Source organism: Pan troglodytes, chromosome 11 (genome assembly GCF_028858775.2).
Source record: "Pan troglodytes isolate AG18354 chromosome 11, NHGRI_mPanTro3-v2.0_pri, whole genome shotgun sequence".
Taxonomy (NCBI): Eukaryota; Metazoa; Chordata; class Mammalia; order Primates; family Hominidae; genus Pan; species Pan troglodytes.
In genome coordinates, this window is record NC_072409.2 from 24,110,378 (window position 1) to 24,124,706 (window position 14,329).

Below are 14,329 nucleotides of genomic sequence, written 5' to 3' on the forward strand. Positions count from 1 at the left end.
GGGCTGATACTGACAGTTCTGGTTTCTTTCCCCAGGCCACGAATACCATGTTCTGTCCCCTAAGGCGGTCCCAAAAGGCAATGGCACAGTCTCCTGTCCCCACTGCCGGCCCATTAGGACCCAGGATGCGGGTAAGGAATGGCACCTGGAAAACTGGCCCAGGCAGCTATGGCTGCAGCTTCTTGCCCTCAGGGGAGTGTGTACTTGACAAGATCTGGCCTGCCCTGAACTTAGCAGTGGGTTATAGGGACAGACCAGGGAAGAGGATTTTTCTGGGTGTCCTGCCGTCACATCTGTTGCTTCAGGTGCTGCTGCCTGAAGCCACCCTCCTTGATTTAAGAAGTTCCTGAAGGGTCCTGATAGGTGGGCTCCAGGCAGCAGGGGACCTGGCATCAGTGATTATGTCTTATTCTCCCCTCCATCCTCCCTTCGCCCCTCATACTTTCCCCCAAGTCCACAGGAGTGGCAGAGAGAGCAGTGGCCCGATAATCCAGGCAATGGGTTCTAGTCCCAGTTTTGCCACTGACTTGCTGTGTGACCTTAGGCCAGTTCCTTGACTTCTCTGTACCTCAGTCACCACATCTATAATGAAAGGATTGGAAGAGATGGTCTCTAGGACTTTTCAAGCAATAGTGATGATAATGACTGATGATAATGAGCTGCTATTTATTAAGTCCCTCTCTATAGAGGGTGTCATGTTAAGGGTTTTGCATAAATTAATCCCCACAGTTCTATGAACTAAGTACTGCAGTACTATTACGTCCATTTTATAGACAAGGACACCAAGGCTCAGAGAGATTAAGTAACTTGCCCAAGGGCACACAGCTTACAAGTGGTAGAAGCAGGATTTGAACCCAGGTCTTTGTGACTCCAGAGTCCCACCTTTTCACCACTATGCTCTTCCTGTGCTAGTGTTAGAGTCCTGACAGGCCTCTCCGTTCATGCCTGCATGCATTCATTTATTCATTCATTCATTCATTCATCACTTACCCCTATGGGGCCCTGGGCCCCGTCCCCAAGGAACACACAACAAAGCAGAGTGGCCAAAGCTGGGGTAGGGGAGCACGAGTGGGGCTGGGGGGTGCCTGACTCTGCCGGGGTGGGTGGGAGGGCTTCCCAGAGGGAGTGGTGGTTGAGCCAAGGCCTGAAAGAGAAACAGACCAGCCCTGGAACTCACCCAGGTGTGGCATTGGGGATGTATGTGGGAAGAGAACAATGGCACCCACTCTCCTCCTGTTCCCTTTTGCCCCTACTGACCCCCCTGGTTCCCCAGGGGACTGTTGTGGGCCACTCCCACATGGAGAATGGCTCTGTCTCACTGTGGTTGGGGGGTGGTGGTGGGCTGCATTTGGGAGAGCCCGGGCTTAGGATCCAAGGACCACTGCTTCCCAGCTCTGAGACCCTTGGCAAATTACTTGACGTCTTGGAGCCTTAATTTCCCCATCTGTAAAGTGGGGGAGTGAGGACAGTGGCTAGCCCAGTGGCTTGTTGGATTTGATAAAATAATGCAGGAAGGCCCTTAGCAGAGGGCCTGGCTCACTAAATGCTTGCTCTCACTGTTATGGTTGTTGTCAATGTCATCACCCAGATGGAGGCAGCTTGTCCCCTCCGCAGTGGGTCCCGAGGAGAGCTCAGTGCTGCAGAAGGCCTGCATGGGGGCTCCTGATCTGATGATTTAGCTGTAATCCTCCCCTGACATCTCTTCCTCCTCTTCTAGGTGGTGCTGTCACAGGGGACCCACTGGGACCGCCTCCCGCTGATACCCTTCAGTGTCCCCTGTGTGGTCAAGTTGGCTCTCCCCCAGAGGCAGATGGTCCAGGCTCAGCCACCTCTGGTAGGGACAAATACTGTTTCTTCTCTTAGCCAGACCCTCAGCACTCCTTGACCAGGGTTATTAGACCTGGGTGAGTTTAACTGGGGCAGCTGTTGTTCCAGTCTGGGACAGAGCAACTGGGGCAGAGGATTTGGTCCCCAAAGAGAGACCTCCCCAACATGGAGTCTCACAGGGTAGGGCCTGTCCAGCTCTCATAGGGGAAGGGCTGGGTGGACCCTCCATCTTTGGCTGGATCTGCCAAGTGGTCAGACTCTGTCTCTCTGTGCTGTTCCCTCCCTGATAGGGGCAGAGAAGGCCACCACGAGGAGAAAAGCACCTTCAACTCCCAGCCCCAAGCAGAGGAGCAAGCAGGCGGGGTCGTCGCCACGCCCGCCCCCCGGACTGTGGTATCTGGCAACAGCGCCCCCAGCACCAGCCCCTCCAGCTGGTGCCTACATCTCCTCGGTTCCCATCATGCCTTATCCACCTGCCGCTGTGTAAGAGCCTTCATTCTGACCTTCCCAGCCTCTTTCTGTAGATCACTGAATATGTTAGCATTCAGACCTGGGTGGGGCAGCTGAGATGCAGTATACTCCTCCTGTGTTTTATCCCTGAGTAGATAACATGCAGTAGGAGCCCAACACTCATATAGTCACTCAACAAGGCCAACACTCATATAGTCACTCAACAAACCCATATACCAAGGAGAGTGCTCAGCCCTGGGATCCAGCAGTGAAGGGGACTAGCAAGAGGGCCCTGCCCTCTGGAGCTTATAACTTTGTGGAGACTGAGAATCCTAGCCATCTTCCATTTTCCTTATGGGTTTTCTCAGCAAGTAAGTGATGAGCACTGGGTTTTTTTTAATAGACTTTATTTTTTAGGACAGTTTTAGATTTATAGAGAAATTGAGCAGATAGTCCAGAGAGATTCCCACAATCCTCCTCACTCCTGCACAAACAGTTTCCCCTATTATTAATATCTTACATTAATGTGGCACATTGGCCACGTTAATGAAGCAATATCCATACATTATTGGTAACTGAAGTTCGTAGTTCCTTCAGGCCGTTTTCTTCCAAAGTCCTGTCTCTATTCCAGGATCCCATCCACGATCCCATGTGGTATGCGATTGTCATGCCTCCTTAGGCTCCCCTCGGCTGTGACAGATCCTCAGACCTTCCTTGTTTTTGATGACCTGGACATCTTTGGGGAGTCCTGGTCGGGAATATTGTAGGACTTTTTGCACAGATTCTGGACGTAACATCAGTCAAGCCAGGAGAGGCAGGGCAGCCGAGACAGAAGTGGCTTGGGTTTGGAGTTGGCCAGAGCTACCGTGGAGTCCCATCTGCCCCCTAGTAGCACTGTGGCCTTGGCAAACTAACTTCCTCTCAGAGCCTCCACTTCCCCGTCTGTTAAATGAGGGAAGAGTCTCAACCACGTACTTAATCCTGTGTGTGAGGATTAAGTGTGGCACGTGGCAGGAACCAAATGAGAAGTGTGTGGAGTTTGTGGTGCCATGTGGTCACGTGCTCATTGCTGAGCAAACAGTAGCTTCGCCATCACAGAGAATGTTGCTGTTGCTCAGTGTTGTCACTAATAGGAAGAAGAAGGAGTAAAAGTGGGTTCAACATGATAGGATTGTGCAGGGACAAAAGCCCAGTCCCCAGAAGTAGGAAACCTGTCTTCTTGTCTCAGCTGTCAGCAGCTACTTCTCTGCCTGCTTCCCCTGCTGTGAAATGAGTCGATTGGGACTGGATGTCTTCAGTGGCTGTGTTGCCAGAAGCCTGGGTGTGTAGGCAGTGAGGACCTGCGTCACTGTGAGGGCTGGTGCTTGGTGGAGCAGGGACCCAAGGCGCCATGCAGCCCTGGTCCTCTATTCGGGTACCAGGCCTATAAATGTGCTTTTAAAAATTTTTTATGTATATGTGTTTTCTGAGACAGGGCCTGGCTTTGTCGCCCAGGCTGGAGTGCAGTGGCGCCATCTTGGCTCACTGCAACCCCCATCTCTGAGATTCAAGCTATTCTCATGCCTCCTTCTCTCAAGTAGCTGGGAATACAATAGTGTGCCACCACACCCGGCTAATTTTTTTGGTATTTTTGGTAGAGATGGGTTTCGCCATTTTGGCCAGGCTGGTCTTGACCTCCTGGCCTCAGGTGATCTGCCTGCCTTGGCCTCCCAAAGCACTGGCATTACAAGGTGTAGCCACCGCGCCCGGTATGTAAATTTGCTTTCTTGCTGCCCTCTCAGCTGAGTCTAAGCAAGTCGTTAAGGAATCTTCCACTCCAGCAGAGATGAGAACCAATGCTGCATGCTCAGACCTCCAGCAGACACGGGGGAAAGCGCCTGCCAGTGTTCCAACTCATTGATCGGGAAAGCTTTTGCCCAGAATTTGGTGACCCCACGGTAGCCATGGAGTCTTTACTTCTCCTGAGGCCCCATTTCACATTCTTCCAGGCTCAGGCCTGTGGGCAGAACTCACCAGGTTGCTGTTTCCAAGTCAGGATGGGCGGGTTATACCTATGCCTCAGTTTCCTTCTCTGCGAAGTGAGTTGTGCTGAGGATTGAATGAATTAATGCATGGAAAGCCCATAGTACATAGAAGTTGGCCAATAATGATGGTGCTTCTAATGCTGCTAGAATTTGCGCTGGTGACACCCTGAAGTTTCTCCAGCTGCTGGTCAGCAGGACTGAACAGGCCCAGTGGTTGAGACCAGTGTAGTTTGGAAAGCGGAGTGGGCCTGTGCTGCCCCCTGCTGGGCAGCCGCCCCATAGCCCCTGCAGCCGAGACTTTCCAGCCCAGAGGGACTTTTTCAGTGTTGGCCCTAGGGAGAGTTTTGGGTAACTTTCAGGCCAAGTTGGTCATCAAATTAACAGAAGATGGGGGTGTATGAAAACCCAGCCCAGACAGTCTCTACTTTTACAATGGTTCGATTTATGATTTTTCGACTTTACAGCGGGTTTATAGGGGCATAACCCCATTGTAATTTGAGGAGCCTCTGTAGTTACTTACACCAGACAGTCCCTAGAGGAGGGAGTGCAGGCTGCTGTTTTTGGGATGCAAGAAGCCCGTTCATACAGTTCAGATTATTTTATCAGCATCTGCTGCTTGCCAATTAGCACACATTAGATATGTGGGGAGAGTCGGGCCCAGGTGTGAACCCATGGCTGCCCCTTCCAGCTGTCTGACTCTGGGTCTTAGGAGCTCACGTTTATGGAGCACTTACCGGAGCCAGGCAGTGCCAGCTTTTTACCTGAATTTTCCATCAGCTCTAAGCTGAGAGGTTGCTAACTGTGGTCGTTTTAGGTGGGAAAACAGAGGCCTTGCAAAGTGACTTAGCTTGTCCAGAGTCCCATGAGTAGCCCAGCAGAATGACTGGGATTTGGGGCAGGGCTCCAGGGCCTGAGCTGCTAAGGCTGGTGCATTCTACTGCCTCCTGAATCACTTAGCTTCTCTGAGCTCCGCTTTGCTCATCTGTAAAATAAAGATAAAGGCACCAACTGGTACATGGGTACCAAAGATGAGGATGCCAGCCCTGGGCTAGGCACTGGGTTTAACTGTTGGAGGAACTGTCAGACTGTTTTCCACAGTGGCTCCACCATTTACATTCCCACCAGCAGTGCTGAGGATTCCAATTTCTCCACATTCTTCTCAACACTTGTTGCTATCTGTCCTTTTTGATGTTGGGGGTGTGCAGTGGTTTCACTTTGCATTTCCTGATGGCTAAGGATATGCATCTTTTCATGTACGTATTGTCCATTTGAATAGCTCCTTTGGAGAAATGTCTGTTTGGATCATCTGTTTCTACACACTGTATAACAATGCAAGTTAGACAGGGGGGGCTCAGGAATAAAGTCAGAGTTTACAGTGTGCCAAGCAAGATGCCAATGAATGACTCTGCTGCGTCCTCCTAAACTTATTCCTGATTTAGGTCCATGCTTCTTTATCTCCCTCCTCCACCACACACACCCTTTATTTAACAGTGCTGAGGCCACACCCCCTCTTGCCCACTGCTGGTTTCCTTGAACCCTAAACTTAGTGGCCCTGATGGATGCCATTGTCACCTCTTAGGGAAATCCGTGCTTCATCTCAATGGGCTTGTCAGCCCATTCCCAGAGCACTTTAAAACAACAGCTCACATTCCTATAGGACTGGGCTAGGAAGGATGCTCTTCTACCCACTTCCCAGGACATGGGGCCAGACCCTCCCACTCCTGCAGAATCCCTATTATTATTATTATTATTACTATTATTAATTATTAATTATTGCCTTTCTCCAGCACCCCTTGCTTGGCAAATGGAACCCCCAGATATTCTTCAATGAGGGGGTTTTGCTATCAAGCCTAGGGTGATCCTGGCCTTCCCAAGATCCGGCTCCAAGAAGGTTGCAGGAGTCCATGTTTTCTTGTCCCACTGTAACCCCAGAGCCTGGCACGCTGGCTGGCATGTACTAGATGGGCAGTAAATCAGATGAACAGGTAGATTGAACTTCCTGTCCTTGAACACCTGTTCTGGGTCAGGCACTCATGTTATCTTCCTTCATCTTTCTGAGAAATCCCTGGATGTGTGCCCATTATTCCCATTTTAGAGGTAAAGAAACTGAGACCCAGAGAGTAGGAGCCAGTGGCCCAGCTGGGATTTAGAAGTGGGTCGACCCCACACACGGTGCTCCTCGGCTTGTCCCCAGCCCTCCCCATGTGTAACGAGCCCACTCACTTCTCTCCTCAGGTACTATGCGCCCGCAGGACCTACCTCAGCCCAACCAGCCACCAAGTGGCCGCCCACAGCCTCTCCCCCACCAGCCCGGAGACACCGGCACTCCATCCAGCTCGACCTGGGCGACCTAGAGGAGCTCAACAAGGCCCTGAGCCGGGCCGTGCAGGCTGCCGAGAGCGTCCGCTCCACCACCAGGCAGATGAGAAGCTCGCTGTCGGCCGACCTGCGCCAGGCTCACAGCCTGCGGGGCTCCTGCCTCTTCTGACTTCACTGGGGACCCAGAGGCAGATGAGTGGGTGGGTGGGCAGGTGGCCTGCCAGGCCAGGAGTGGGGTGGAGCTGCTGAGGCCCAGAAGGCCTGCATAGTTCCTCACCAGGAGGGTCTCCCTCCAGCACAGGCCCTGCCTGCTCAGTCCCTGTGCTTTCCAAGTGGAGGGGGTGTCAGCTCTGTCACCAAGAGAAGTGACTTCCCAGGAGCACCAGTCCCCTCACAGAGGTGCTGTGAGCGAGGCCTCCTTCGATCCAGGCAGAACCTCAGGCAGTCTCTCCTGGTCCTGCATGTGCGCAACTCCAGCTAATAATAGGTATTTTATATACAGATGGACAGATATTTTTTTAAACTGGGGAGTTTTCCTGATCTTGGGTCCTCCTTAGGGGGCCAGACAAGAAAGGAAAGGCCTATGGTTTCTGGAGCAAACCTGTCCCCCACCTGTGACCAGTCACTCTGGGGCAAGCATCACTGGGAAGGGCATAGCCGGAGACCTTTCTCCTAGTGACTGGTAGTCAGTGGGGCATTTTAGGATGTCAGGGCCCCAGGGTGACATGTGTCCAGCTTTTCTATGGCAGCAGAGGCCTTTCCCTCAGACAAGCTACAAAGTGCCCAGGATGCCATCCACCATGGTCCCCTTCAGTACCTCACGCATGGTCCCCAGCTTCTCCTAGGATCCCAGTGGCATTTATCAGTGGCCAGCTACCTGCCAGGCCCGGGCTGGGGCACGGTCTGCGGCCATGAAGCCAGGCTGCCTCCCGCACCCCTACCCCGTGGCAGCAGCATACCTCTGCATTTCTGGAATGTGTGTGCATCAATGATGTTTGTATATTTGAGGCATTTAAAAATCTATTTTCGTTACGAGGGCAAATGAAGAATGAATATTGATCTTAAAAAAAGAAAAGAAGACAAAAAAAATACCCAAAGCCATCCGTGTCTCTGCTGTATGTCATTAACTTTTGCCTTCAATGTCAAGTTTATGGGGTGGTAGGTTTGATGCCCAGCCAAGCCCTTTCCCAGGGGACCTGTTGGGTGCTCTGCCTGCCTCCCTCTGGTGGCTTCTGTTTCTCCAGTTTTCCCCCTTTGCCTATCTCAGAACCATAAATCTTTCAACTGCGGAGGGCTTTGAGGTGGGGCTGCCTAGCCAAGTCCCTTTTGACTGAGGCCAGAGATGTAAATGAGGCACACAGCAAGTTGCTGTCTACAAGAGTATGCACCTGGACTCTCCAGTGCTCCTTTCTTTCTTTTTTTTTTTCTTTCTTCTTTTTTCTTTTTTTTTTTTTTTTTGAGACTGAGTTTCGCTCTGGTTGCCCAGGCTGGAGTACAGTGGTGGAATCTCGGCTCACTGCAACCTCCGCCTCCCGGGTTCAAGTGATTCTCTTGCCTCAGCCTCTCGAGTAGCTGGGATTACAGGCATGCGCCACCACGTCTGGCTAATTTTGTATTTCTAGTAGAGACAGGGTTTCTCCATGTTGGTTGGGCTGATCTTGCACTCCCAGCCTCAGGTGATCCACCCACCTCAGCCTCCCAAATTGCTGGGATTACAGGCGTGAGCCATGGCGCCCAGCCTTCCAGTACTTTCAATAGCAAACAGCACCTGCCATTTAGGGAGCACCTGGTAGACCCTGATTCCGGTGCTAAGCACTGGGCATTGTCTGCTTCACACAGTCCATGTGCTAACCCTCAGGACCCTCACTCTGCCCCCCTTTTACTGATGAGGAGAGTGGGGTTCCAATGGGCCATCTGCCCAAACTGGTTTGGGAGAGAACCTGGGTTTAAACTCACATTGGTCTGACCCAAAGTCCACATTCTTTGTTATGTGTGTTTGCTTCCTCTACCTCCATGATTCTTTTTCTCTTGACCTCTGGTTTCTTCTTCACGTGGCTTTTTCTTCCATGTTCCCCACTTCTCGTCTCCCTTGCTTCTCCCTGCTCTGCCCATCATGACTCATTTCTGTTTCATTTTTCAGCGGATCCTCCTGAGTATGGTTGAAAATGGTGTCTCACTGAAAGTAACACTGAAATGGAGAAACTTCTTGTAGGTTCTGAGCCTTCAGTTCCAGGACATTGTGGGACCCCAGAGGCTGTCCTGTCCACTTGCCTTCTGAGGACATCAGCTCGGTGTCCCCAGCCTCCGTGCTGTGGGCACAGCAGTGGTTTGGGTGCTGAGCAAAGGATGCTGTAGTCTTGGCCCTGTGGAGCTTGGCTGTTGGGACAGGAGGTACAAAGGGGAGTGGTGCCTGTGGACACAGGACTAGACCCCAGGACATCAGGGCCTCGGGCTCATGGTCCTATCACCCTGGATGGTGTACGCAGCTGCACACGTGGAATTGCTCAAACAATTCAGGCCCAACTTTTCTGCCACGGAAGGGGTGCTGCTTCCCTCACGTAACAAGAGGCTGTCAATCACGAGCACCCAGGTTGGAGTGAGGCCGGCCCTTTGTGGCTTGTGCCACTGAGTGGGCTGTGCCTCGGGCTTGGCTCCACCTCAGGGCTCCACATTTGCAGGATGTCATCTGATTTCCAGGGACCAGCCTCACCTTTACGTGTTGTCTCCTTCTTCTGGGTCTCCCAGGTGAGCACCCTAAGAGCACGTCCATGGAGACACCCAGCCCCTCTGGCCTGGGCCCCAAGCCCTCTGCATCACCCCAGCCCTTCCCTGCCCTGCCCTGCCCTGGCCCAGGCAACCGCCTCTTGCCTAGTTGCCCACAGCAGCCTTCACTCGGGCCTTCCTGCCTCCAGCCTGGTCCCCCCAACGTGCCTCCCCCGATGGCCATGGTAATACTGGAATAAGGTCCTTGTGATTGGCACCACATGCCTGAAGTCTCCCCACCCCATCCACCTTGTATTTGTCTGTTCTCACATTGCTATAAAGAACTACCTGAGACTGGGTAGTTTATGAAAAAAAGAGATTTAATTGACTCACAGTTCCACAGGCTTCAGAGGAAGCATGGCTGGGAGGCCTCAGGAAACTTACAATCATGGTGGAAGGCAAAGAGGAAGCAAGTCCCTTCTTCACAAGACAGCAGGAGAGACAGAGCAAAGGGGGAGGTGCTACACATTTTTAAACAATGAGATCTTGTGAGAAACAGCACTCGGGAGGTGGTGCTAAACCATTAGAAACCACCCCCATGATACAATCACCTCCCACCAGGACCCGCCTCCAACACATGGGGCTGAAAATTCCATGTGAGATTTGGGTGGGGACACAGAGCCAAACAATATCACACCTCCACTCCTGTTTAGAGTCTTCTGCCTCAAGTTTACTCAAATGCATCCTCTCATTTCCTTGCTTGCAGCAGAAACAGAAAAGGATTTTTTTTTTTATGACTAGTTGAAGTTTTATTACAATCTTGCTATTAGGAGAAAGGCCTTACAGTAGTCTCAGTTTAGAAATTCACATTTGTTTGCTTGTATTGTTTTAAATGGACACATAATGTACATATTTATGGGGAACTGTGTGATAATGTTCCCAACACAAAGAAATGGTAAATGTTTGAGGTGGTGGAAATGACCCCGATTTGATCATCACACATTGTACACAGAACAGCAGGTTGTATTATGCTCCTCATCTTTGTAGATTGGTTCAGATGCCCCTTCCAGGAAGCCTTCCCAGATTTTTGCCCTGCAGAAGAAAGTGTTTTCCCACAGTACTGGGCTCCCACAGTACTCGGTGCCTGTCATCCTCCATCCTGGCACGTGTGGGGCTCTTCCCACCAGGGACAGCGTCTTATCCAGTGCCCAGCCAGGGTTGAACTCAGGGCAGGCTCCAGAATGAATGAATGAACAAATGACTAACAGCTTAGCTGTTCCAAACACAGAAGCTTTATTGATGCAAGTGAGGGAAAAAGCTGAGGTACACATGTCGGGTTGGAGGGGCAGGATGGCCCCCAAATCTCTGTCCTGATCCAAGGCTGTGTCCTGCTAGGATTCCCCCTCCTCCTGTTTCCTCTCCTTCTCGTGCTGCTTCTCCAGTGGCTCACACTTATCCTAGAAGGCAGCAGGGAATTGGGGTGAGGGAGAAGCAGAGGCATGGGGACAGGGTGGGAGGTCTTCCGGGGAGAGGGCAGAATGAGCTCTGGCCTGTGGAACCAGCTCAACCAGGGCTCCAACCCTGGCACTGTCACTTCCCAGCTGGGTGATCTTGGGCAAGTCATTTTCTGTCTCTGAACCTCAGCTTACTTGCCTCTACAATGGGAGCTCAGACTCTTAAGAATCACTGGCATTTACTGTGCACTTAGGACCTGCCAAGCCCTTATGCTGCAGCTCCTGAATTCCTCACAACCACCACTACTATGCAGATGATGTAACTGAGGAGCAGGGTGGCCTTGGGACCCATTCGAGGCTCCCTAGCCAGACAGTGGGGGTGCCAGGCTGTGGATCAGGTGAGCTGACTACAGTGGTTGCGTTCATAAGCCCTGTCCCAGGATCCTGGGGCTGGGGATGGGGGCAGGAGGTAGTTCACATCCCTGGTGGTCATCTCAGGTGGCAAATGGATGGAATTGTTTTTCTTTGAATAGTCATGGAAGTACTGCATGTATATATTTTAAAAATTGGAACCAGCTCATCGGTGCTGTGATTTCACAGGTATTGGGCACAGGGCCACACCAACGCAAGTCTTCCAAACACAGGTTTACAGAAAAGTGTTAAGGAGCTCATTATAAAGTAATTCTCATTTGTAGCAAAAATCGGGATGGTGACTGTGGCCGTGCTGCAGTGTGGGTGACACTGAAAACCAGAGTATCCATTCCCCACTGCACGGGTATTAAAAATGAGCGGGGAGTGGAGGTGGGGTGAAAGCCTGGGGTTTGGGACGCGTCTGTAGGTGGTAACTCCCCGCATTACGTCCCCTCCAATTGCCAATCCCCCAACCCCGTGGCTCACGCTGTTCCCTCCTGTTAGCTTTGAGGTCCTCCCTGGTTTCACAGGGACTTCTCCCTCCTGGGCTCTCATCCACCACCCCTGGGCCTCTGTAGAGCTCAGCTGTCCCTACAGTGAGGCAGGTGCCTAAAAGCAGAAGATCTGCCTAGCTGTGCAGCCTTGCCTGGCAGCTCTCCTGCTCTGGGCCTCTGGGGCTGCCCGAGTTGGGCCATGGACAAGGTGGGCACTGCCCAATCCCTTGTGTTTACCTTTTTCCAATCGGTGTACATGACTTCTGACCTGGGAATGCGCAAGCAGTCGAGAGCTTCGTAGAACTCTCCCAGTTGCTCCTTGGTCGTCTCTGGCTTGTCAGCTGCAGGGGGAGCAAGGAGACTGACTGGGGACATGGTGGGGCCTGGCGGGAGGCCAGGGAGGGCTGGGGTTCTAGGGGCCAGCCCAGGGGTGGGTGAATGGGGGGTGAGGCCTGAGTGGGGGATGAGTTTGGGGCTGCTAAGCATGCCTACCATAGACAGACAGCCCCCAGTTCTTCTCATCGTTCACATCAAAAGCAAGCATGTAGGTCTTGGTGTCCCTGAGGATCAGCAAGTGAGCGAAATGCTCTTGGCCTCCCACTGGAAGAGAAAAAGAGCCTCTGGGTGAGAACATGAGATGGCACAATGGTGCCCGTCTTACAGGTGAGGAGGCCTAGGTGTGTCCGTGGCCACACAGCCCATCAGTGAAGGCCCGGGGCTCCTTTGGGCCACCGTGTGCCCAGCCCCTGCTGTGTGCCCGGCTCCACACCAAGCACTTTCTGTACATGGGATCTCAGGAGCCTCACACAGACCGTGGCTGTCAGGGCCTTTCTCCGTTTTACAGATGAGGAAAATGAGGCCCAGAGAGGAGGCTCGGGATGCTAAATGGTGTCAGTTCAGCTCCATCAGCTCCCTGCTATGTGCCACCTCTGCGGTGATGGGGGACATAGTTGAAGGTACCACCTCTCCAACATACAGGCTTCTACCATTGGTTTGCAAAGGATCTTAAAGAGGGCATGAGAGAGAGGCAGATCTGAAGCCAGCCTGGAGTTCCAATTCTAGTTCTAATTATAAGCTGTGTGACCTTGGGGAAACTATTTGAGGTCTCTGTTCTTCTGTTTCCTCATCTAATTCTCGCAGTGTCCTCTTAGAGTTGTTTCTGAGCACGTCGTTAGAGCTCAAAAATGTTAGTGGTTATTTCTCTGTGCCCAAAGCCTCCAGGGCTCTACATCCAGCCCCCACCTTATGCTGGCCTGCCCTGTTCCCACGGTGAACCCTCCTGCCTGAGGGCTGGCCCTCACCATATCTGGAGACGGTCCCATTTTCCCGCTGGACATTCAGGTAGGTGGTGTTATAGAAGCACTGGTCCTGTCTAAAGCCAAACAGAAGGCGGAAGGAAAACAGGAAGATTATTGAGAAGTGGGCCAATCGCCCATCACAGTCCAGGGGCAAGAGTCCGGTGGAGATTAAAGCCAGCCCTCCCGGTTCCACCCATGGGAAGGCCAAGGCCAGGAAGAGGGTCTTCTGGCCAGAAGCTGAGATGGGGGTGCGTTGGAATGGGGGCTCTCACCGGGTCTGGTACTCTCTGAGAAAGATCGTGTCCTCTGTCTTGTTGGGGGTAAAGTAAAAGAAGGTTGCTTGGATCTCCTGAACTGACTTATTGTACTCCTCGTTTCGAAAGGCTGATGCGATATAAAACCACTTGCCAGTGATCTGGGGAGAAGGTCGGAGGTAGTGATGGGGGCTTGATGCTGAATCTTTGACTGTCAGCTGGGAGGAGACTCAGGCAGATCTCTCCCTGATTTTGCATATGGGGAGATGAGGCCCCTGGTGGGCAGTGTACATGCAGGAGCTCACCCTGAGGATCAGTCATTGCCCCCCAGGCAGCCCCTCCAGGCCCAGCACAGAACCGTCCTCCGTGAAGGACTCTGCAGTGAAGCTTCTGAGTTTGGAGGCAAGGGGTGCCTCCAGAGTCCCCTGGGCTGGTGAGAATTTCACCCTGGGGACCCAGAAGAGAAAAGGGCAGAGCCGGGAGTGGGGGTCCGACCACAGCCAGCAGGGAAAGGGAAGCCCAGAGAAGGGCGGCAGCTGCCCATGTGCTCAGGACAGGGCTAGCCCACGCACTCACCCGGTCCAGGGTGGCGTTGGTGATGGGCACCGGTACTAGGTTGGCACACAATGGGATCTGGGCTTCCAGCAGAGGTAGGAGGCTCAGGACTGTAAGAACCCAGGACAGCGCCATACTGAGACCAGGAGGCACGTGGAGCCAGGCAGTGCTGGTGGCTGCAGGGTGCAGTCACCTTTATAATAAACTGTGGGCGGTCACTTGGAGCCCAGCAAAAGTTTATTCTGTGTCTGTGACACAATCCTGCCAGCACTTGGGAAATGCCTCGCACAAAACCTCCCCCAAAGGCCAGCTCGGAGCACCGCCTCCAAACCCAGGTCTAGTTTGAGTTCCTCACATGGAGAGGTTACAAAAGCCCTAGAGTATGGCTGCCCAAGGCCAAGGTGGGTGCGGGGCTGCAGCAACATTAGTAAACGTGTGAGTCCACAGATTTCCGTAGAGAGGCCTCCCGCTCAGTAATCTCATGTCTTCATTCAATTCCTATCCCTCTGAGTGCCAAGACTTACTTCAGTGGGACCCAGC

General features: G+C 52.6%; 2 protein-coding genes across 8 annotated transcripts in view; one reads left to right on the plus strand and one right to left on the minus strand.

Moving 5' to 3' along the window:
* AKNA (AT-hook transcription factor) overlaps positions 1-7,721 on the plus strand; it is a 62,353-nt gene extending 54,632 nt beyond the window's left edge. For 6 of the 7 annotated variants that reach the window (XM_016961514.4, XM_016961512.4, XM_016961511.4 and 3 more), the window contains 4 exons: positions 36-131; positions 1,718-1,834; positions 2,118-2,310; positions 6,537-7,721. In XM_016961514.4, the coding sequence (XP_016817003.2) occupies positions 36-131; positions 1,718-1,834; positions 2,118-2,310; positions 6,537-6,789 (659 nt within the window). In that variant the 3' untranslated portion in view covers positions 6,790-7,721. The remainder of the gene's footprint in view (positions 1-35; positions 132-1,717; positions 1,835-2,117; positions 2,311-6,536) is intronic. The other variant, XM_063787561.1, reaches the window with a different exon arrangement.
* A 2,871-nt stretch (positions 7,722-10,592) lies between these two features.
* On the minus strand, positions 10,593-13,977 carry ORM1 (orosomucoid 1). Its single transcript, XM_024345840.3, has 6 exons — positions 13,811-13,977; positions 13,253-13,395; positions 12,984-13,054; positions 12,175-12,282; positions 11,920-12,023; positions 10,593-10,780 (listed from the first exon to the last, which is right to left on the minus strand). The coding sequence occupies exons 1-6, from the start codon at positions 13,922-13,924 to the stop codon at positions 10,715-10,717; spliced, it is 606 nt and encodes a 201-aa protein (XP_024201608.2). The 5' UTR covers positions 13,925-13,977; the 3' UTR covers positions 10,593-10,714.
* Positions 13,978-14,329: the final 352 nt, after the last annotated feature.

Bases quoted from the DNA above. Each gene is read 5' to 3' on its own strand.
- ORM1 (XM_024345840.3), bottom strand. From the start codon at position 13,924: ATGGCGCTGTCCTGGGTTCTTACAGTCCTGAGCCTCCTACCTCTGCTG. The intron at 13,396-13,810 runs GTGAGTGCGTGG...CCTTCTCCCCAG, and splicing joins CCAACGCCACCCTGGACCGG to ATCACTGGCAAGTGGTTTTA. The intron at 10,781-11,919 runs GTAAACACAAGG...GCTGCCTTCTAG, and splicing joins TGTACACCGATTGGAAAAAG to GATAAGTGTGAGCCACTGGA.